The following is a 25,033-nucleotide window of genomic DNA, read 5'->3' on the forward strand; positions in this document are numbered from 1 at the left end:
GCTTCAAAGGTTAGCAGAATTGAGTCATCATCATCATCATCATCGGCCTATCTTAGTCCACTGCTGGACATAGGCCTCTCCAGTTGCACGCCACTGAGCACGATCCTCGGCCAGTCTCATCCAGTTCTTGCCAGCTAACCTGCGAAGATCATCGCTCCACCTAGTTCGTTCCTAGTTCCTAGTTGCCGATTCGCGGTCTCCACTCAAGAACTCGTTTGCCCCAGCGGTTATCAGTTCTTCGACTGATATGGCCGGCCCACTGCCACTTCAGTTTGCTTATCCGGTGAGAATTGAGTAGGTACCTATTTGAAATTAATTTCAGCTTGTTATCTTTACGCATGCCGAGTGCCGTGGTGGCCTAGTGGTTTGACCTATCGCCTCTCAAGCTCAAGGTCGTGGGTTCGAACCCCGGCTCGCACCTCTGAGTTTTTCGAAATTCATGTGCGGAATTACATTTGAAATTTACCACGAGCTTTACGGTGAAGGAAAACATCGTGAGTAAACCTGCACAAACCTGCGAAGCGATTCAATGCTGCGTGCGAAGTTCCCAATCCGCACTGGGCCCGCGTGGGAACTATGGCCCAAGCCCTCTTGTTCTGAGAGGAGGCCTGTGCCCAGCAGTGGGACGTATATAGGCTGGGATGATGATCTTTACGCGTTTCTCAGAAAACAGATCTTGGCAGAGAGATGGACGGAAGCATGAAAAACAAAGGTGATCCTATAAGAGTTCCGTATTTACCGAAAGAGGGAAATATCTGATTTTCATTAGTTTCTTCTTCTTCTTCATTAGCTTATTTGAATCGTGCCGACAGGATTTGGGAAGTGAGTTATCGATGATGGCCTACCGTATATTAACGGCAGTTAGTAGGTTAAAATCAGGTATATGAGCTGGTATTAAGTCGCCAGTACCCTCGCCGGTGATCGCATTTTCATATAAAAGTAGTTTCGTTCTAATTTACAAACAAAACACTGAAACAGAATAAAACTTTGCGACTATAATGGGAGCAGCTTTTTTAATGCTTATAATTAGTTATCGTTCATATTCAATGTAACTAAATATTAATCACATTAATTTTAAGTTTTGTATGAGAAATGGAAATTCGTTATTGATTTTTTTTCAGTTACGTTTCATTTTAACCAAACCTAATTATAAACATCGTAATGGCTGCTCCCATTGCAAAGTTACGTTTTGGTATGTAGTGCTGCTTGTAAATCAGAAGGAAACTACGTCTGTAGGGGACGCGTGCGCACAGGGGAATAATATTTGTTCGTTAACCCTACAAAGGTGCTTTTACTCAACCACCAAAGTTCCCCTAAATCAACCTTCAGAGTTGAGGCACTGAAAAAAGAAGAATCTGAAAGTCGATATAGGTGCCTACAATTAGAAAAATCGTTGAGTTTCTGCAAAATTCAATTGGTATTTGACATGAAATATTGCAGAGACGTGCCGTGCCGTGCCGTAAGCCGTGGTGGCCTAGTGGTTTGACCCATCGCCTCTCAAGCAGAGGGTCGTGGGTTCAAACCCCGGCTCGCACCTCTGAGTTTTTCGAAATTCATGTGCGGAGTTACATTTGAAATTTACCACGAGCTTTGCGGTGAAGGAAAACATCGTGAGGAAACCTGCACAAACCTGCGAAGCAATTCAATGGTGTGTGTGAAGTTCCCAATACGCACTGGGCCCGCGTGGGAACTATGGCCCAAACCCTCTCATTCTGAGGGGAGGCCTGTGCCCTGCAGTGGGACGTATATAGGCTGGGATGATGATGATGATGATGATTGCAGAGACGACTTTCGATCTAAATACTGAGTACCCGAGAAAGCCGTAAAAACGACAAAAAAGTGGAAAGTGCTGTAGCAGCGCCGACGCTGCATTGTCAACGGGTTAATCTAGGGCTGGCACGCGCCATAATAATAATAAAAAACTATATTTTACATATTTTTTGTTTTCAAAAATATAATATGGATCATCCAAGAAAACTTAAGAGCCCAATTGTAGAAATACGGTCGTTGTTTTTCTAATATTTTAATACAATGTAGCTTTTAATAACACCGAAGTAAACCCTCATTTTGCTTAGACCCCTGAGGGGCTACTACGAAACGCAAAAATCGAAGTTCGTATCGCACCGTCTCTTTCACTCCCATATTAAATGACATAAGCGTCAGCGGGACGGCAACATACAAAGTGCGAGTTTTGCACTTCGTTGTATTTATTCAGAGCCTGTTTGCCTTGTTATTTATATATAATTATGATTGGTTTTTTGGAGTATTTTTGTATTTTTTATTTCAACTCCAAATTTGTTACTTTTACGGGTATCCCAATCATAATTTGATTGCTTATTAGCGACATCTCTTGTCTGGGTGAGCGTTTGGTTCCGAAAGAGTGTGACATCTCTCGATGAGAGCGGAACATAGATGTCGCTAGTGCTGCTGCTTAAGTAGCGTAGTAGAAATAAGCAACCTGAGATATGTATGCATAGGAAAAATTCGTGTCTAGATTCCTGTCCAGCGGTGGTGTAGGGGTTATAGCACTCAGCACGGATTGCTGAGGACCTGGGTTCGATTCCCAGCGCTGGTCTCTTTTTCTGGTTTTTCTGTGCATCCATGTCTCAGTTTGTATTTTCGATATTGTTATTTAATTGTTTTTATACAAAATTGCAATTGTCTCTGAATCGTAACGCGACCCTTGTAATGTCCCGTTTTGTTCCCTTAAGAAGGTTTCGTGTTTGCTAAAAGCTGTTTATCGAAATATATTGTTTGGTGGAAACAAAGTCGTAATAATTCGAACAAACTGAAGCGTGCCATTATTAAGAATACATTACGGCCGTATTACCATCTTTCCCTTTTACCCCTTTTTAGGGTACCGGAGCCCAAAAGGGCAAAAACGGAACCCTTATAGTTTCGCCATGTCTGTCTGTCTGTCTGTCCGCGGCTTTGCTCAGAGACTATCAATGCTAGAAAGCTGTAATTTTGCACGGATATATAAGTAAACTATGCCGACAAAATGCTACAGTTATAAATTAAAAAAAAAAATTTTTAGGGTACCTCCCATAGACGTAAACAGGGGGTGATTTTTTTTTCTTAACTAACCCTTTAGTGTGGATTATCGTTGGATAGGTCTTTTAAAATCATTAGGGATTTGCTAAGACGATTTTTCGATTTAGTGATTAGTTTGCGTAATATTCGACTATAAAGTGCAAATTTTTATTAAAATCGAGCGTCCCCCCCCCTCTAAAATCTAAACCAGTGGGCGGAAAAAAAAAAAAATCAGGATGGTAGTAAATATATAAATCTTTCAAGGAAAACTATAACGGCTGAGTTTGCTTGAGAATTATTAGTAGTATAAAATACGAAATCCTTAAAAAAATATTAATTAATTTTTTCGTAATGGCCACGGAACCCTATTTTGGGCGTGTCTGACACGCTCTTGACGCTTTTATTTTTCTTCGACAGGATCGCAAACGAGCAAGTGGGTCTCCTGATGGTAAGAGATCACCACCGCCTATAAACATCTGCAACACCAGGGGTATTGGGTATTGCAGATGCGTTGCAAACCTAGAGGCCTAAGATGGGATACCTCAAGTGCCAGTAATTTCCCTTTACCGTTTTATAACGACATCTATGTTTAAGTTTGTATTTTTCTAATCTTTGTATGTGTTATTGCTGTGATGATTATTCTCTCTGAGCATGTGCATTATCTTTCTTTTCTTGTTATTGAAAATGTGTTCAACACAATGTCAGCTGTCAGTTTTGTTGTGTTTTACTATTACTTATAAGAGCTGTACGGTATTTGACTACTACTGAATTTGCCATGTCTTATATATTATTATGAAAATATAGGTATACAAAAAGTGTTTAGCGAAGAGAAAACATAAATCAGTTGAAAATTGGATTTATAGTGATTTTTTGAAAAATCTATATACCTGTCTCTTTCTCAAACGCTTTTCTCTATGCAGCAAGTATGGCGCTACTAGCGTGCGACGTCACATGCCAGTATGTCTTTCTCTGTCTAATCTTGGATTTCAAACCTTTATAACTTTGTTATTTGTAAAGGTAGCTTAAAATTTGTTTCTCTATTCGATAACAGGCATTGTAAAGTTTTAATTTATAATACATATAAAAAATAGTCAAATACCATATTATTACAATTGTTTATTACAATTGTGCACACTTTCATTTACCTGTTTTTTGTTCGGTCGAATTAAACGCAAGTAGTTAATATTTTAAAATGTATCATCATGCTACTAGTGAGTTTCAGAATGAGGGCTTGGACCGTACTTGTAGTTCCAACGCGGGATCGATGCGGTTTGGGAACGACGCTTCGGTAATTTCGCAAAAATCAGATGTGCGAGACCGGGTCAGAACCCACGATCTATCCGGTCGTCAAATGCCGTAGAGATTTATTGGATAATGTTTTGCCATCGTAGTTTGTCGGATAAGTTTGTTTCTATCTTGCTCTCTCTACTAGCTTACTCAAGCTAATTGAGAAAGAAATAGAAATATAAATAATTTATTAGAAACAACCGTATGGTTACCGAAAATACAAACTGAAACATAGACAGATCTATTAGATGCACAGAAAAACCAGAAAAAGAGACCAGCGCTTTTTCTGTGCATCTATGTTTCAGTTTGTATTATCGATATGGATTTTACGGGATGACCGTAAAAGTAACAAAATTTGGAGTTGAAATAAAAAATACAAAAATACTCCTAAAACCAATCTTAGAATACGGTTAGTTACAGGTTTTAAATTATGTTAGGGCATGCGTACTTAACCTGCAAGTAAGTGTGCAAATAATAGCAGAAATTCATCCGTAAACTTAGTATACATTAATTGAATATTACATTATGTTATTGTGTCAAATACTCAGTATTACTGTTAAAAGAACATTCATAAAGCCATTTAGTAAATCCGAACTTAACCGACAAAATTCGATGGAAAAACATTATTACACCCGACAACCCTACACGTAAGCATAACTTTTAACACGTGCTTTACTATGTCCTGTAATTCCTATATCTATACTTTCGTATCCGTGCCGCTCGCATACCTGTTAGAAGTTTTTCCTTTAACTATTTTAAATCGGAAAACGTGTCCGAATGTAATAGTATAGAGTTAATTTTTACATTCTGCTTAAAACGAATAACTAAAGCTATTTTATGCTACTGCGTTTATGAATGAAGACCTAAAAGTTGCCAAATTGTGACAGGAAAATTATCCATACAAATGTATGATTAATTTTCGTGTCACAATGGAAAATTAACAAGTAGTAATTATAAATACCTGCTAACGCAGCTTTAACGGTGGGCAACTTTTTGGTCTTCACCCAGATACGGAGGGCAATGTTTAAAATAAAACCTGTCAAATGCGAGTTAAATTCACGCATCGTCAGATCGGTACAAATTTTTAGGTATCCATCGCTATCCAGTATTAGCAGAGACCATTTCCTAAGCAAAATGTACGCAGTGTGGGGTCATTTTAGTTAGATGGTTACTAACATAGATAGATAGACATAAGAAAATCAATATTTTCAGACTTTTACGTACGCACAACCAATTGTGCCGCCTCTTAGAATGAGAGGGCTTGGGCCGTTGTTCCCACGCGGACCCAGTGCGGATTGGAAACTTCACACACACCACTGTTTTGCTTCGCAGGTTTGTACAGGTTTCCACGCTATATCCCCGCTCGTGGTAAGTTCAAACGTAATTTTACACATGAGTTTTATAAAGCTTTGAGATACGAGTCCGGATTTGAACCAACAATCCTCTTCATGAGAGGCCATAGCTCAAACAGGCGAGTAATAAGGACAATTAAGCATAATTCCCACGGGATAGGGAAATTTTAACGTGACGGCAGCTAGCATCTTTACAATGTACAGAACCCTCAGTGTACCAGTCCTACATAACTTTTTAACTAACGACTTGTTTTTATTGAAGTAAAAAATATAAAACAAAAATATGCTACGTCGTAAAGCATTATTTACAATGCCCTTATTCTTTTACAACGGGCATTACTGATTCTCGCGTAGTCCCAAGTTTCCTTTTTTTGCTGTCGCTACGTGAGGCAAATATTGAAGATTGTAGGCTTATTGTTGTTTACAGACGTTACTCGAAACCCTTATTTAGAGGGTAGAGTCAGCATCAAAAGTGACAGTTACAATGTAGCTTAATTTTTTTGTGTGAAAATTTGAAAATTAATGCAAATTATTTGCCTCTTACGTACAGTCTCTATTGTTAACTGCGTAGAAGCGTGTACAGATATTTTTGATCAAATTTGGCTCAAAAGTTTATGAACTCGATCGTACAGGTTGACTCCTCAGTGGTGAACAAAAATTATAGTTTTCTAGGCTAATTGAGTGCATTACCTCTTAAGGTGCGACCAAACCGCTGCTTAAAAAACGGTGACGGCACGAAATCGCAGTGACGCACCGTATGCGCACCGTTTTTATCGCATGCTCTCCACATCGCTGCTTAAAATACGGAATCGCAGTGACGTGCCGTAAACGTCAGGAGTTTACCGAACATAAGTCTTGTCGTTTACGGCCCGTCACTGCGATTCCGCACCGTTTGCGTAGTTTAAGCAGCGGTTTGGTCGCACCTTTAAAACACAGAATTAAACTTTAATGAATTAATGTTAGTTGTATACTTAATTTAAATTGAAATACAAGAATTTAAGAAAAAATAACCATATAAATCTTAACTATAAACTACCTAACTTAAAAACTTAATACCTACTAAATTAAATCTAAAAAAGGCCCCCGTGGCATGGTGCCCAAGAGGCTGGCAGCATTCCCTCGTTGAATGGCGATGACAATTCGTTGAGAGAGATAGCTGCCAGCCCTTTGGTCTCCAGTAGTGTCGACCAGGCGCTTTTGCATTGCACTTCTTCAATAAAATGCTGTGCACCGGGACCCCAAGGACCCAGGGTCTCAAATCCGACAGCAACGAAATTATATGCTGAACCGAGATCCTGGTATTTTAACGTTTTCCTGGCCTCGGTCGCTTCAGCCGCTGCGCCAGCTTTTTTAGTTGTACCCTGGAGGTGTGAAGGAGCTAGGGTTATTATGTTAGTTTATTATAAATAGTAAGAATGAGCAATCATATGATCACCCCATTCTACAATATAAGTTCTGTAGTTTAAAGCACTCAGATTTCCCTTGGTCAAAGCAATCTTTTTTAAATAACTTATTGAATCAGGCGTTACTTTGCAGAGGTTCAAATTAATGACCAAAACTATTACTTTGCTCACCCGCCACCTTATGATAACTACGCTTATGCAAGATATACGTGTTCATGCAGTTCCTCCACCTCCACACTGTAAGAACACACACCACCACACTACACTGACGCGTTTCGAACTCAATCAGAGCACATCTTCAGATCAACACAACCGTCCACCATGCTGCCAGGTGTTAGTGCAATCTTTTTTAACGTTTCCGTCCAGCAAAAACAAAGGTTTTTGAAAGGAAAATGCTGATATGGTTGATTAAAAAGATACAGGTTTTCACATATTTATTTAACACCTTGTATCTATTGTTTCGCGAGCCGAATGGAGTTCCGTAAACAGCTTAACCTTCTAAAGTAAAAAGTGAATCCAAACAATTTAACAGCGTAGGCAATTCCACGTGTAGCTGACGTTGTTTACAAATAACGCCGTACCTCCAGAAAGTTTGTATAGCCACTGTATAGCCATGATTGTTTGACTTGAAAGGTACTTAAACCTAAAAATTACAGCTTATGTATTGAGATTATACTTAGTGAGAAGTAACAGTGATTACTATTGCAGATCATTTACTTTTAATAAAAATAAATACACGTTACTAATTATAAATCAAAGAGGGGGTTTTCTGAAGTTTTTCGCCTATTTTAAATGTATATATGACTTAACCTATGTATAATGTATCACGGGACACTTAATATACCAATTGACCTAGTCCCAAAGCAAAGTAAGCAAAGCTTCTGTTATGTGTATTAGGCAACAGGTAACCATACCTACTTAAATACATAATTGAACATCGGTCCACTTGGTAGGAAGCCTGTTATTATTAGGTTAAGGTTTAAAGACATTTACTTCATCGAGTTCACAGACAACACAACACAAACACCACGCCTGTATTCCCAAATGGGGTAGGCAGAGCACACGAAACGTTACCGCTACGGAGCCACTTTTAGCAATTTTAGGTTCAAGTAATTTTAGTTGTAAGAATTCACAAAACAGAGAGAATACAATATTTGTAATTTTATTTCCTAATAGTGCGTAGACTTAAATGATTATACTATCGTGCTAATGCTTGCTATGAGTAATGATTAAGAAAACTATCCATAAAAAAATATTCCCAGGATCATGAAATCTCATCCGCTTGGTATACAGTCATGAGATTCAGATCGATGTGTGTGTGTGTGTGTGTGTGTGATTTCGAAATCTCAACCGCTGGGTTTTAAAGTCATGAAATTTGGCACGGATGTTTTTAATGCATTATCAATAAAAATCACTATGTAATCTTTGAGTATTCCTATTTATTAGAATTTAACAAAATCCTGGAATTTAAATTCAATTAAGGGATCCAATAAACTTATTACGCGTGCGGAACCACGAGGAAAGTTTAGTTAAAACTGACCGTGATTGACCCCTATCTCACCTGATGTTAAGTGCAGATGAGGCCAAAGGTGTATCTCACTGGTTCAGTAACAGCCTATTCACTCTAGCCTTGAAAAGCCCTAGATTGTATTTATCCGGAAACGGGAGCGAATTCCATTCCTTAGCGAAAATACAAACTGAGACATGGATGCACAGAAAAACCAGAAAAAGAGACCAGCGCTGGGAATCGAACCCAGGTCCTCAGCAATCCGTGCTGCGTGCTATAACCCCTACACCACCGCCGGACAGGAGTCTAGACACGAATTTCTCCTATGCACACATATCTCAGGTTGCTTTTTTTCCACTACGTTACTTAAGCAGCATTCCATTCCTTAGCACAACATTTTAGACTATCGCGTTCATTAATAATTTTATGATTTAAATTCGGGTTTTGTTCCGCGTAACTTAATTTTACCGAAGCTCGATATTTCGGCACAGTTGCATGCGCCATGATCACGAGACGACTGGAGAATTCCTTAGCAGTTCGCATTGAAAGATGAAGCAAACCGCTTCGCGCGGGCTAACGGAACACTAACCACATAAGGGTGAAGACGCTCCCCCGCCTGGAAGTCTGTTGGCAAAATGGAGATGGAGGAATAAGATCATGTAATTCCTCCGCACACTCACCAAAATGTATCCGGTAAAAAACAGACAGACAAGCAACTCTACGGAAGTTCGAGGCTTCGTAGCCTGTTCCCGATCAGCGGACTGTCACCAAAGAGTCTTCGGGCCCGGCGCTCCACCGTATCCAATGCGGCTAACTGATACTTGGCGGAACTGTCCCAAAGGTGACAGCAGTATTCCATACACGATCTTACCTGCGCTTTGTAAATGGGAAAAAGCTGCTTTGGTGTGAAATATCGCTTCACCTTACCTTATACGTATAGGACACTAAGTTTTTTAGCAGCCGTTTTCGCTCTGGGGGCCTACCATGATCTTTTCATAAACGATCCAAACGCAGATCAGTTCAATTTAGGCACCTAAACTGAATCGTCGAAATTGGTACCACGACGTTTTTTCTCAGCTGGTCTAATGGTTTACAAGTGAATGAAAGAACGATATTGTCTCTGTCCGAAAGTGAAAGCTAATCGCAATGGATGCCGCTATATGCAAACCAAATATTGTATACTAAAAACCTCTTTATTTTGTAAAACCATAACTCTACACACGTCATTCCGTGTTCTTGGCAACCATTGTGTTGATTACAAATAAAATGTTTACGAGTCTCTTTTCTCACTGAAAAATTAGTTTTATCAATGAAGAGTTAAGAAGCACAATGTCGTGAGTACCTATGAAAAGTTATAAAACTTGAATAAAAGTTTAAAAGTTCTTGAAATTTAAAAATATTCCAAGTAAAACACTTAAAATTCCAAAAGAATTGACAGAATGAGTAACTAAGACTGAATGCTACAGTTATGACACTGAAGCGATTCAATTGCCACTTTGGTTATATAGCGTCATCCCTTTCGAAACTTAGCTTGAAGTGAGTGACCAGAAAATGTCTGTATCGCTATCGCTGAACCGTGCTTGAGACTGAATCTCTGAGAAATAACGTCGTGGTACCAAATAGCGATGCAGTTCAGTTTAAATTGAACTGAACTGCGTTTGGATCGTTTATGAAGAGAGCGTGGTAGGCCCCCTGGTCTCAATAGTAAGCTAACATAACTGGCGAGCAGCACCGTGAGTAATTTTATTAGTATCTACAGTATAAAGCTTGACTCAAAATTTAAATTTTTAAATACTTTTACAAACAAGTTAAAGTGTGTAACTGATTAACAACAATCACGAACTCGAAGCTCGCTCGAGTGACAAATAAACTTGAATGAAATTGGTGCATTTCCTCTCTCGTTGAACAAAGTTGTTCGAGCAATCGAATTTCTGTTCGTGATTGTTCGGCTTACTGACTCATAAGCCAACTAAATAGTCTACTAAAAGTTGAGTTTCGAGACGTTAGTCTGCGAAACAATATATCTACGAACAAATTCATCGGCGTACCGTTACTCGGCGAAACGTTGTCTGCCAATCAATAATCTGCGTAAAAAATGTCGGCGAATAATAATAATAAAAGATACTTATTGAATAGTTTGTTTATACCTTTAAGGGATCTCCACCAGTCAACTTTTGAGTGGATAAGAGGAGCAATCATTAGGAACCGACGAAGAGTAGTCGATGTTTAAGTACAGCAGTTTAAGTACTAGACCAAACAGATGCACAAAGCTGAACTAATAATGCATTAAAGAGTGAGCTCTTTTAGTTAAACGAACAATTCACACATCCAGAGCATCACAAATAGGAGGACTACTATTGCCAGAGAGAAACCGGTTGCCCTCTCCAGTTGTTTTAATACTCTAAGGCACTGGTACCCCTCGAGATCGTGTCAGATATTACAAGAACAAAAGAATTTAGACATAAAAGTAAAGGGAGAGTTCTTAACTTAATTTATTTTATTACATTTTTTCCATTGTACCACCTACTTTTATTACATCATCAACATGAACAGCGATGTCTTGAAAATGGCGTTAAATTGTAAGGATATTTACATAAAAAACTACCAATTGCGGGTCTGACTCACGTACCGAGGGATCCATACTGTCCTAAACACAATGACATAGACAAATAATTAAAGTTTTTCAGCCTTTTAAACAAAGAAAGAAGACGCTAATACAGAGGACATACAAATACAATAAAATTAACACAATTACACACAAATAAACCAAAAATAAAACATGAAAATAATACATATATATACACAATTTTGTGTGTCCCCGCAAAAGCGAAACGGTCGCTGGCTCAGCATTATGCTGAGGCGTTAGACGCCTGAAGCGCTGATTTCTCTACTATGGTTGTGCTATAAAAGCTACATTGATACAACACGGCATCGGCAAGACGTTTATTATCTATACCTACATATTAGATTATAAAGTAGCAATCCCTTAAAATATTCTTCACCCCTAAATTTCGCAGAAAATCTTTTTCTAACTTCCGAACAACAGCACGAGTTGATAACTTCGGCATACTATTTGCTTCCTTTGCAAAGTTGCCGAAGTTCGCAACTTGTTCATACATGTGCCTTTTTGTAGGAAAAGCCGGATAATTATTAAGTGAAGAAAAGATAATTATTTAGCTTATTATTGTCGGTAGTTGTAGTTAAACTTTGCCGTAGAGATAGTTACAAAAAGTATAGGTAGAGTCATTCACGATGACGCGTGCCGTGGTTCTTATTACAATGTCATTAATGTCTAATTTTGTCAAAATCACGCGTCTTCGTGGATGGCACTAGGTATATCGTACAGTCAAAGAAACTACCAGGGCAGCCATTAGGGTACCTATCTATTCTGTGACCAGGGTGGAACCTTTGTGCTACTGATGAATTCCGTACATCTGCGAAAGAAATCATAGCGAAATTTATTATGAAAAGGTACCAATACTTATACCCTGGTATGCGATTTACTTTCCACGGCTCTATATTAAATACAAGGTGTCATAAAAATCCTGTATAATATTTTAACCTACATTAAGGCTGATTAAATAATAAAACGATCATCATCATCATCATCATCAGCCGGAAGACGTCCACTGCTGGACAAAGGCCTCCCCACAACGCCACAGTGAACGACAACTCGCCACTTGCATCCACCAGTTTCCCGCTACTCTCACGATGTCGTCAGTCCACCTGGTGGGAGGCCTGCCAACGCTTCGTCTTCCGGTTCGCGGTCGCCACTCGAGGACTTTTCTCCCCCAACGGTTATCTGTTCTTCGAGCGATGTGGCCTGCCCATTGCCACTTCAATTTGCATATTTTTCCAGCTATGTCAGTGACATTAGTTCTTCGACGAATTTCCGTATTCCGGATTCTATCGCGCAAAGAAACTCCAAGCATAGGTCTCTCCATAGCTCGTTGCGTGACTCTGAGCCTCTCTAAGAGGCCAACAGTCAAGGACCTCGTCTCAGCGCCATAAGTCATCACTGGCAACACACACTGGTCGAAGACTCTCGTCTTCAGGCACTCGAAGACATCACGAAGTTCCCCGAACGCTGCCCATCCGACTAAAACGATACAAGTGGAAAAAGCATTGAAATTGCTCGGTTAAAGATTTAAGTCTAAGTTGCTTAGTTTTAGTTTGGTACTTGAAATAAATGTGCTCGTCAATAGAAAAAATAAATTGAAAATAAACTTGTCTACGAAAACAAAGGTCACTTTAGTTTCATCGGTAAAATTAAATCACAAATACGTTTATGTTTTTATCTGAATACTCGTACATTAAATTCAATTAAAAGTAATGTGTTATAGGTACTCGTATTGTATATTTATTTAACCATTTTTAGCTAAGTAATGTGAAAAAGGATTATATTTATTATGGGTAGTATACAATTAGATACCTGCTGTTATTGATAGTGAGAACTTTGATTTTTTATGAATTAGCTGGTCATACTTCTCACTATGAAAGGCTGTTACTGAAATTTTACAAATAAAACTTATTCTTAGCACTATCAAAAATTACGGTTTTCCGGTAACCAGAAGTGAATTATAATTAGCATAATTATTTTATAAAAAATCATATTTGAAAGAATAGGGATGATAAATTTATGTTGTATTAAGGCACTTGTCCCACCGCCGACGATGAGCGAGAAGCGAGTAGAGCGAGTAACTAGAAACGAGTGGGCGAGCAGCGAGAAGCGAGTGTAGTTTTGTCGTTCGGCTGTAAGCGAGTGTTCGCGTGCGACGGGCGATTACTCGCTCCACTCGACTCGCTCGTGCGGGGCGGCCGCCAAGCTGACATCGCTGAGCGAGTATCTATAGCTCAGCGAGTTCTATAGCTCTTGTCGCTGCGACAAAAGATGTAAGAGCGAGTTCTCGCCGACAGTGTGAACAGCCAGCGATCAACTATTAATATATGACTCACACAGGAATATATATCTTTTGTTCGGAGCGAGAAATAGTCTATAGCAATCGTGCTGGCGGTGATTTAAATTTCCCTTATCTTGTAAGTATTTTAACAGAGAGGTGTTGAACCGAATTCAAATTCAAATTCAAAATTGTATTTTGCATGTCACATTACAAACTTTACAACAAAGTCGAGTTGAGAAGAGTAAGAATGTTATTTAATAAAATATACTCGGATAAATCACGTCTTAAATCTAGTTTAGCTCGACATAGTTTTATAGTTTTATTTGGAGAACAAACAGAAATAAATGTACAATAATAGTTCTTATGTTCTAACTTCTTATAAATAACATTCATCTACCTCCTCGACAGCTCTCACTGAGAATTATATTAAAGTAATTCGACACTGACAGTGTGTACTGCTAAGATTTTAGAAAATAGAGAAAAAAAAAAACAAAAACAATAACGAAATAAAACTAACAATAGAATCAACAATAAGTATAGTAAAACAAAAATTATTCTAACGCTGACCTTCAACAGCGGGAGGCGTCAAGCCCCCAATGAGCCAATGCAAGAGGCACGCAAGAGGCATGCAGTGCTGGTATAGCTAGCTGTACTACCACGGTTCCTCTTCGATTGTGTTAACCAACCCGTTTCTAAACTGAGTCAAAGATGTGTTGAATATATCGACCGAGACTAGTGCTTTATTGTACGCGGTGCACATGCGGCGCAGCGGTACGCGCACGCCAGCCTTGCTGGCGGACAGCGGCACGGCGACATGTTTGGGGATTTAAGTCATCACATACCCATGGGTGAGTCTCAAGTATGAGTAAGTCTCATTTTCCATAGATTTTTCTGTGCAAATTGTTTTTCTGAAATTGCTTCATAATCCTACTATATACTAATGTTTTTCCATCGTATCTTGTCGGATAACACACACACACAGCTTAGCTTCAGTAAACTTCAGTAAGCTAGTTCAGAAAGCATGATAAATACAAACTTTTCCGACAAACTTTTGTTCACTATTTTCATCATCATCATCATGTCAGCCGAAAGACGTCCACCGCTGGACATAGGCCTCCCCCAAGGCTCTCCACTCAGACCGGTCTTGTGCTTTCGCATCTAACGCGATCCCGCGATCTTAACCAGGTCGTCGCTCCATCTTGTTGGACACACTACATATGTACTACATCATCATCCCAGCCTATATACGTCCCACTGCTGGGCACAGGCCTCCTCTCAGAACAAGAGGGCTTGGGCCATAGTTCCCACGGGGGCCCAGTGCGGATTGGGAACTTCACACGAACCATTGAACTGCTTCGCAGGTTTGTGCACGTTTCCTCACGATGTTTTCCTTCACCGCAAAGCTCGTGGTAAATTTCAAATGTAATTCCGCACATGAATTTCGAAAAACTCAGAGGTGCGAGCCGGGGTTTGAACCCACGACCGTCTGCTTGAGAGGCAATAGGTCAAACCACTAGGCCACCACGGCTTATATACTACATATAAATGAGAAATTTAATGAAATTTTTTGAATATTTATACCTAATTCACGCAATTCATCGTGTGAATCGATCTAATGAAATCTGTTACGGAGATAGTTTAAGTCTCTCAGGACGCAGGATAGTTTTATACGTCCTGTAAAACTTCATAGTTCCCGCAGCGTTAAGCGAAGTTACGAATACGTACGAAATAAAACTTTAAGCGCCTGTCTCACTGTTCTCTGATAAGTTCTTGACAGTTTAGGTGATAGACATTTATTAAGCGCTCGTTTGTTTACCAGAGGTATTGCAGATGCGTTGCCAACCTAGAGGCCTAAGATGGGATACCTCAAATGCTAGTAATTTCACCGGCTGTCTTACTCTCCACACCGAAACACAAGAGTGCAAGCACTGCTGCTTCACGGCAGGATTAGCGAGCAATATGGTGGTAGCAATCCGGGCGGACCTTGCACAAGGTCCTACCACCTGCCAAACAAGTGGTCAGATGAACTTGAAATTTAGTTTACACATGTAAGTTGGATGAAAATACAAGTATAAACAACAAAAAGTACAGCCAGAAAAAACACGTTTTTAACAGAAACTTCCCTTTCGAACCCAGCCGAGTAGAAAAGAGTTACGACAATGGAGCTTATGTACAATCCATGTCAAATTTAAATTCAAATGTAATTAACCCGCACGATCGTATCAGCTGGGGTGGAAAGGGATGTCTATTAATTAGTTCACTAAGTACTAAATAGCGTGTTCGTGTGCCAACTTCCGTGCCCCATTTATAAGCTGCCCACAGTTGGCCCCCCGATTGCTCTTCAAAAACCCTAAGCGCCTTACTTTCACTTTTTCTGTCAAAGGATAGAAATCGATTCCATGATTTATGACTGCGGCGTGTTAAGTTTCCCTTTTCCGTCATTCCGCCAGTCAACTTTAATTTGGGGGGAAAAATGCTTCCGTAATTCTTTCACATTTTCCATTCACGTGAATTTGAGAGGGATGGGGAAACTATTTCCTTCGCGTGCCAATATATACTAACGAAATATATGGCGGGCCAAGTTGTTGCATATTTGGCTATGTTATTTATTGAAATAAAAGTATGTATATGTGTTTTCTGAAACACTACCAACAATACGGCTTTCCATAATAAATTAAAGTTGTTTTTGTTGAGAGGGTGCTTCTACAGCGTTGACGAAATTTTTGCCGACAGTTAGTGGTAAATATATTAAAATTGTATTCGTGTTACAAGTAAGAAGTAGATTTAAAATAATTATAAATGTATCAAATAATATTTAAAGTAGCTTTATTATCAAGTTATACATAGTATAAATAAAAAAAATAATAAAAAAAACATTTTATTTTTTTATACATAGTATGTGCAATCTAAATATGTCATGAAGTTATATTCAATTTATTGTATGTTTCAAACACAATCCTTGTATTGTTTCTGAATAAATAAATAATAATAATAATAACTGGATGCCCTGGACCGGAGGGTCCGCCTACTGCTTACTACCCATCGCATGCTACACCCACGTTCGTCGGTTATGAGGCTGTACATCCCACGGAAATGTGGAGGTCGCGGCTTTCTTATTAAAACGCAAAATACAATTGCATATCAAATTTCAAATCGATGCTATTAACCGTTGAAGAGTTCCGTCCTGCGGAGACGATACTGGCTGTACTACCAGGATGTCACTACTAGATTATTGTATTGTCACGCGATTTACATGAGCATTCCAAATTTTAAGTCAAAAAACTAGAAGTTGGTCAAATTTAACTTGCAAGATTTGATTACAGACAGACAGACAACCGGACAGGTGGAACGAAATAAAAACTTGTAAAAATCGTATTATTTTTAACAAAAGACGATGTGTCGCTGAGAGTCTATACTATGTGGCTCAGCCTCATTTTGTTGTCAGAACCATTTCGTTGCAAAAAGTTTAACATAAGTAAGGTTAGTAGCTATCGCTTCGTCTAACAAGCAGCTGGTCTAAATAGCAAGTGGTCTAAGAAGCAACTGATCTAAGTAGCAAGAGGTCTAAGTAAAAAGTTCCCCGAATGTCTAGTCGGTCTCCGTTCATCGTTGATTCTATGGCCTAAACTCGACGGAGCTCCGCGCAGGGCTCCTATACCGCGTGCAGAGGTGTTTCGCGCCTTGATGTAACTCTAACCTAACCTGACCTAGGTATGTTTTTTTCAAGTTTCCGACACGGCCAGGTTAGGACCAGTTGCTTTTTAGACCACTTAACACTTAGACCAGCTGCTTCTTAGACCACTTGCAACTTAGACCAAGCTTCTTAGACCAGCTTTTAAATGATGTCGATGGTTTCCCTAAGACTTTATTCTATTAAATATGCCGTCGATAATGCTCCCTCCCATCGGAAATCCATTCCGAGACTAACGATATGCACCGACGCAGCGTAAAATTGCCTGGAAATTGCCTTTTAAAAACGTTATGTTGGGTGATGAAACCGTTGCCTGAAAGCCAACCTAATTGACATAATTATATAACTTAAGCTCTCGTGGGAAATGTTTGAAAAAAAATACAAAATCAACTCACAATACAGTATTTGACTATTTTGTATATGTTTTATAAATTAAAACTACACAATGCCTGTTATCGAATAGAAAAACAATTTTTAAGCTACCTTTACAAATAACAAAGTTATGAAGGTTTGAAATTCAAGATTAGACAGAGAAACACGCCAGTACCACCATACTTGCTGCATATAGAAAAGCGTTTGAGAAAGAGACAGGTATATAGATTTTTCAAAAAATCACTATAAATCCAATTTTCAACCGGTTTAAATTTTCTCTTCGCTAAACACTATCTGTATATCTATATTTTCATAATAATATTAAGATATGGCAAAATCAGGAGTTGTCAAATACCGTATTATAAGTCGTTTAATTTTTTTTTTTTTTCAGTCCTTATCCATATATATATACTTAATATTATAAATGCGATAAGTGTGTTTGTCCGTCTTTTACGCCGTAACGGAGCGACGGATCGACGTGATTTTTGGCATAGATGGCATAGAGATAGTTTATTGGCCCGAGAGTGACATATGCTACTTTTTATCCCGGAAAAATGCACAGTTCCCGAGGGAACAGCGCGCGATAACCGAATTCCACGCGGGCGAAGCCGGGGGCAAAAGTTAGTTAATATTATAAATCCGAACGAGTCTTCTTCATTAAGTTTAGTTTTCAATTATGTATGGACTAGACCCAAAAATATTTTTTCAATTAATTTTATGATTTCAATGTTGCTACAGAGGCTCCTCCTAATGCTTATTGGCCTTTAGATTACCCATAATGTATTGGTTATTTATGTTTCGACAAAAGTGCGTGTTTTGTACTACAATTTATAAGGCTTATCGTGTCACGTCTGATAAAGCTTGACAGCTGTCAACCGTCACTTGTATTTACCGAAAAACAAGGGTGGAAAGTAAATATTCCTGCTTTATTTCACATTATCACGGCCAAATTCTAAGGCTAATGTGAAAGTAGTGTATAAATTTATAAAAACGACCTAAGTAGTGTAAATCGGACCAGTGCGCCGTGGGTTCCGTAAAAAAAATTTGACATCTACGAATATCTATTGTTAACAGAGCAAGCACTGCTTTTAAGTAAAATATACACAGTTAGGGGTCATTTTAGATTACTTACTTACTTGGGCAGACCATGTCCGTCTGCCCGTCAATTTTTTTTAAGTTTTTTTAGCGGTTGCTCTTGAGAACTTTTATGCCAAACTCGAAGTTTCTAGGACAACTGGAAGTACCCTTTTTGGTTTTGTTTCCCCAGTTTTAGTGGCTGTACTCGTATCTTTTGTTTGCTTTGACTTTAGAAGTTTAACTTTTTCACTACTCCAAGGAGCAACAGACCTCAGTATTTGATACCTCCACGCGTTACTGCGAAAAAGGGTCGTAAAAGACGGACGGACAACGTGATTCTACAGTGTGTATTATTGATATAGCCTCAAACTGTCTTAGATACAAAGTAGTATCACGTAGTGATACATTGCGTGCTAATTTATTTTATAAGGAAAATATATATTTTTTTTTACTAAAACATAATAAAATGTGATTATTAGGGCCTTCACTAACCCTTTAAGTTTGAGTTTGTATCAAAAATACACGCTGTATAGGTAAAGCTTACTTTGTCACAGAATAAGTAATAGTACAAGACTTTGTGTCGATTGAAGTCATCATCATCATCATCCCAGCCTATATACGTCCCACTGCTGGGCACAGGCCTCCTCTCAAAACAAGAGGGCTTGGGCCATAGTTCCCACGCGGGCCCAGTGCGGATTGGGAACTTCGCACGAACCGTCGATTGAAGTATGGCTCTTAAATTTTTAAGAGTCTATGTTATTATGGTGTCTTACAAAAGTGTCAATAAGGTTAACTTTCTTTAGCGAATCTCATACCAGTAATGATACTTCTCAACGTAATTTCAAATTCCAAAACGGAAGGCTCATTATTTATGAATTTGGTGCACCGTTCAGGTATGAACAGCCTTTGTATTTTATTCAAGTCAACTTGTAAAGGTAACCTTGGAGCATTGATGATCGTGAGTATGATGATGATGATGGGGAGGTTTTCCGAACCGGTGGTAGATCTACAACATTCATAAGAGTGCTTGTTAGCCTACGAGCGAGCACTCATGCTTTTAGTTGTTAGCCTAAATGAAAAAAAATGAAAATAATTTATTGCATAAAAACTTATAAACAAGAGTCTACGGCTCTGGATCCTGAGCTAGGAGTCCCTGTGTTACAGGATCCAGGTAGGAAATAAGACCGGTTAATATATACTGCTACTACGCATTACTTCCTGCTACTGCTTATATACTATAACCTAACTAAGATTATTATAATATTAGGTACATTTGCTATTTAAATGTGGTTTTATAATGACTTCCTATATATAAATATGTGTGTGTGTGTGTGTGTGTGTGTGTGTGTGTGTGTGTGTGTAAATATTAATAAATATTTGGTGTAATAAGTTGCTTGTATCGGATAAAAGTCTGTGGAACTTGGATTATTGTACTACAGTTAGAAGCGTAAAATAAGTATAAGCGTAGAATTGAATAAGTTTAAACGAATCATCGGCAGACAAAGTCATGGGCAACAGCTAGTACTTTACATCGGATAGCACTTGATTAAGAGTATACTAGCAACTACCCGTGACGCCGTCCGCGTAGTATTCGGTTTTCACTATCCCGCGGGAATTATGCAATTTTCCGGAATAAAGACTATCCTATGGCCTTCCCCGAGACACAAACTATCTGTATACCGAATTTCATCTAAATTGATTCAGCGGTTTGGACGTGATCAAGTAACAAACAAACAAAAAAATAATACATTTAAAAAATCAAAAACCCGCCTTAAAAATACTAAAATGTTTTATATACTATACATATTGTTTAGAAGAAAACAAGTCTAGTCAAGTAATTAGCCCATTCTATTCCCATATATATTTAGAATGGGCTAATTATTAGCTTTCATTTGATACCCCACTCGATAGGTTTGAATAAAAACCATTTTTTGAATACTTACAATTTGGCGCCAAATTAATTTTTAATTTTTCATGAATTTCATGTACCCAATGTCACTCGCCTCATCAAGACGAATCCAATGACGTATAATTTATCGAAATCGGTTCAGCCGTTGCGTAGTTGCGAGCGGACATAGGAATAGACATACATAAATACATACATACCTACATGCATACATACATACGCCTCAAACACATAACCCTCCTTCTTCGCAGTCGGGTAATAAACAAACAAACAAACTTTCGCATTATCTATTATTATTATTATAACATCGGTGCTGCTACATGGGGTCGTCAGTAGAACATTAACTATGCATTAGTACCCACCCATTTAGATACGACTTACCTTATCAAATAGCCTGTTCAGATATTCTGTTTATTGAACATAGTTTTCGTGCTTAGGCCTAGGCTAGGCAAACCTTGGCTTATCGGTGATACTTGGTAATTCGGTGATATTGCGTTATTATCTTACGTTGAGCTCATAATAGTGAATTGCAAGCAAATAAATCACCGCCAACCTTTAGACGACCAGATGGCCTAGTGGTTAGAGAACCTGACTACGAAGCTTGAGGTCCCGGGCTCGATTCCCGTGTCGGGGCAGATATTTGTATGAAAAATACGAATGTTTGTTCTCGGGTCTTGGGTGTTTAATATGTATTTAAGTATGTATTTATATCTATATAATTATATTTATCCGTTGCTTAGTACCCATAACACAAGCTTTGCTAAGCTTACTTTGGGACTAGGTCAATTGGTGTGAATTGTCCCGTGATATTTATTTATTTATTATTTATTTAACCTGTAAGCATCAAAACTGACAGCTGCCAACGATTTTATAGCTCACATTTCCTCGTAGCGAGATCTGTGTAATATAATAGAGCAGTATCACCGAATTGCCAAGTATCACCGATAAGCCAAGGTTTGCTATATTATTTAAATACTAGCCGCTGTCCGCATGACTCTGGCCGCTCCCGTGAAGCAGCAGTGCTTGCACTGTTGTGTTTCGGCGTGGAGAGTAAGACAGCCGGTGAAATTACTGGCACTTGAGGTATCCCATCTTAGGCCTCTAGGTTGGCAACGCATCTGCAATACCCCTGGTGTTGCAGATGTTTATGGGCGGTGGTGATCTCTTACCATCAGGAGACGCACTTGCTCGTTTGCCAACCAGTCAAATAAAAAATATAAAAAAAAACGGTTCTCACTATCCCGCTGGAACTATCCAATTCTCCGGGATAAAAACCATCCTATGTCCTTCCCCGGGACTCAAACTATCTGTATACTGAATTTCATCTAAATCAGTTCGATTGCGAGAATATGAAATAACAACAGAAGAAACATTGTTCACTTACTTGGTAGGTACCTTTTATTTTTCACATTCCTAATATTACTAATATAATTAAAAATATTTAATTTTAATTTAATTAAAAATGATTAAAAAATACATAGAAACTTTTTTTGTTCGTGGCTGTTTAGGCCTGATTTCTAGCATAAACCGTTCATTCGAGTCTCGTAGTTCAATTAAAATAGCAATATTTTGCTATAACGGCTGCCCCAAATGCCACAGCACCAACTTAAATCAAAATGAATAAAGCGAATGTTAAACCAACGTATCGAAACTTCAGAACAACGTTCCTGGAAATTAATTTCGTCATTGGCATATACGAATACGAATATACGCAACACAGAACAATTTTTCAAACAGAGAAAGTTACGTCCCGTTCAGATGCAGTCGTGGTTTTAACGAAACTAGCTTTTCTCGTACATATAGAGTTCAAATTTCTGTAAATCTCGTTGTAATTGTAGTTCGTTGATTCGTGAAGAAGCCCCGAATACGCGGTTCACTTGGCTGGTTGCGATCTTTTTGTGCTTAATCGTGCCTTAGATTAAACACCTTTGTTATTTCAAAAAATCTAAGATGCTTGAGCGGTTTCAAGCTCTCTTTATCTGGGAATCATCATTATCATCAGCCTATTGCAATCCACTGGACATAGTCCTCCCCCAGTGAGTGTCATTGCGACCTGTCTTCAGCTTGTCACTTGAGCCGTTCGCAGATATAGTTTCACAGAAAAGATTTGCAGCTACTTATAATAAGCCGTGGTGGCCTAGTGGTTTGACCTATCGCCTCTCAAGCAGAGGGTCGTGGGTTCGAACCCCGGCTCGCACCTCTGAGTTTTTCGAAATTCATGTGCGGAATTACATTTGAAATTTACCATGAGCTTTGCGGTGAAGGAAAACATCGTGAGGAAACCTGCACAAACCTGCGAAGCGATTCAATGGTGCGTGCGAAGTTCCCAATCCGCACTGGGCCCGCGTGGGAACTATGGCCCAAGCCCTCTTGTTCTGAGAGGAGGCCTGTGCCCAGCAGTGGGACGTATATAGGCTGGAATGATGATAATAAGCAGCGCTTTTTAATTTTTGTATCTCATATTCATTCTGGGGTTTGTCGATAGTGATCTCTATAGGATGGAATCAGAAATTAGGAGATATGTAAAAGAACGAGGACCACCGACATAGCCAAGCCAATTAGCTCGTTAAAGTGCCAATGAGCAGGCCATATGACATGGAGAGCAGATGCCCGTCGGGGCTGAAAAGTTCTCAAATGGTGACTGCGGATCGGCAAGCGCAGCGTAGGACGTCCACCAACGACGAGATGGACGGATGACCTGGTTAAAGCCGCAGGTTCACAATGGATGCAGGCCTTCCAACCGAAGCAACTGGAGGTATATGGGGAGGTCTACGTCCAACAGTGGACGTCCTACGGCTGATAATGAAGAAAGTATGAATTTATTTTGAGAAAAATTACGTTACGTAAGAGAAAATCACACCGTTCTATTTTTACAATAACTAATTAGAAGAGTGTAATTCCATTATTTACGTTACTTTATTGAGAGAAAAATCACATGACCGTTCATGATTTTTACAATAACTAATTAGAAGAGTGTAATTCAACAAATGATGACAATATCAAGACAAACCTAATTCCTTGAAAACATGCAGAAAAAATGATGAGTTATAAATAAGATGAAGTAATTTATGTATTTAAATGTAGATAATTAATTAGTAATTACACACCAAAAACTCGTGGGAGGTTATTATGAATCGCTCGTTTTATTAACCTACACACATAAATTTTATTGCTTTTCACTATGTAACAGTCACATAAACTTCTATTTCTACAGACTCTCTCGCAAGCCAAACTATCTACATTAATATCATGATTACATTGCCAGCCTATAAATAATTCAATTTCCCGAGATACTAAAAGCCCCTGTCAGGCGGTTGGTGAGACGTACAAATGGACAAATAAACAGGCTGACAGCTTCTTTAACGTTCGGAATCCAGATCCTTAAGGTGGTTTTCCACCGGCGAGGCGAGACGAGACGAGGCGAGACGAGAATTGAAATTTGTATGGCAGTGCCCGCGGCGGCTCGCGGCGGGCGCGCGAGAATGCATACAAATTTAAATTCTCGTCTCGCCTCGTCTCGTCTCGCCTCGCAGGTGCAAAATCACCATCACCCTACCTGATCAAAAATCCTAACCCTCTAACTTAACTATCAACGCTCGCCTACGGCTAGGGTGTACATATAAATGTTTTTATGCACTTTTATGTAAAATCTACTATTGTTCCTTCCACATAATTACTTTATTTTCTTCGTACCAAAAAAAGCGTTACGTCATTTTTCTCAAAAGAAGTTGTCCGTAACTATGACTATATCTATGACTCACGCTTCTGAGATGAGGGCCCGAAGCTTGCAGAATACGATGCCCAGGGTGTAGGGATACTGGTGCCAGCACACCGACAAATCATTGGGTAGACCTGGGGGCGAAAAGCACAGATTAGATATTAACACATTCATACCTACCATTTTTTAAAGAAGAAAACGCCTAACCTATACATAAACATATTAATACATTCACTATTAATAGTTCTTCATTTCGAGTATTTCCAAGATACATTTTGTAACCAGTAACTTAACTTAACCACGGAATCATTTATTTTCCCAATAATTCGGGTAACAGTGGAGCAGCTGGCAACACATTCGTCACGCACACTAGCATCCTTGCAAATTGTCTTACACCGTTCTTACGCACACTACAATATTGAGTTGCCGCATTCACGAACCTTTGTTTTTAGGTAGCGCGGTATCTAGTCGAGCGAGCGCGCGAGACCAATCATTCATCTATGACGTGAGTTACCTATACGGTATAATTATCATTTAATATGAGTGTGTCTCACTCAAGGTAGTTTCATGTTCAAAAATGAATAAAACCGGCCAAGAGCGTGTCGGACACGCCCAAAATAGGGTTCCGTAGCCATTAAGTAAAAATTAAGTAATATTTTTCTAATGATTTCGTATTTTATACGGAATCTTCCAAGTTTAGGTAAAATTTATACCTTAGCCCCTGGGCCCGCGTGGGAACTATGGCCCAAGCCCTCTTGTTCTGAGAGGAGGCCTGTGCCCAGCAGT

At 39.0% G+C, this 25,033-nt stretch overlaps 1 protein-coding gene across 2 annotated transcripts in view; it reads right to left on the reverse strand.

Annotated features, from left to right (window-relative positions):
• LOC141435562 (neuropeptides capa receptor-like) overlaps positions 1 to 25,033 on the reverse strand; it is a 114,830-nt gene that overhangs the window by 68,210 nt on the left and 21,587 nt on the right. For both annotated transcript variants that reach the window (XM_074098281.1, XM_074098280.1), the window contains exon 2: positions 24,291 to 24,381. In XM_074098281.1, coding sequence (XP_073954382.1) covers positions 24,291 to 24,381 — 91 coding nt within the window. The remainder of the gene's footprint in view (positions 1 to 24,290; positions 24,382 to 25,033) is intronic.

This window comes from Choristoneura fumiferana, chromosome 15, assembly GCF_025370935.1.
Source record: "Choristoneura fumiferana chromosome 15, NRCan_CFum_1, whole genome shotgun sequence".
Lineage (NCBI taxonomy): Eukaryota > Metazoa > Arthropoda > Insecta > Lepidoptera > Tortricidae > Choristoneura > Choristoneura fumiferana.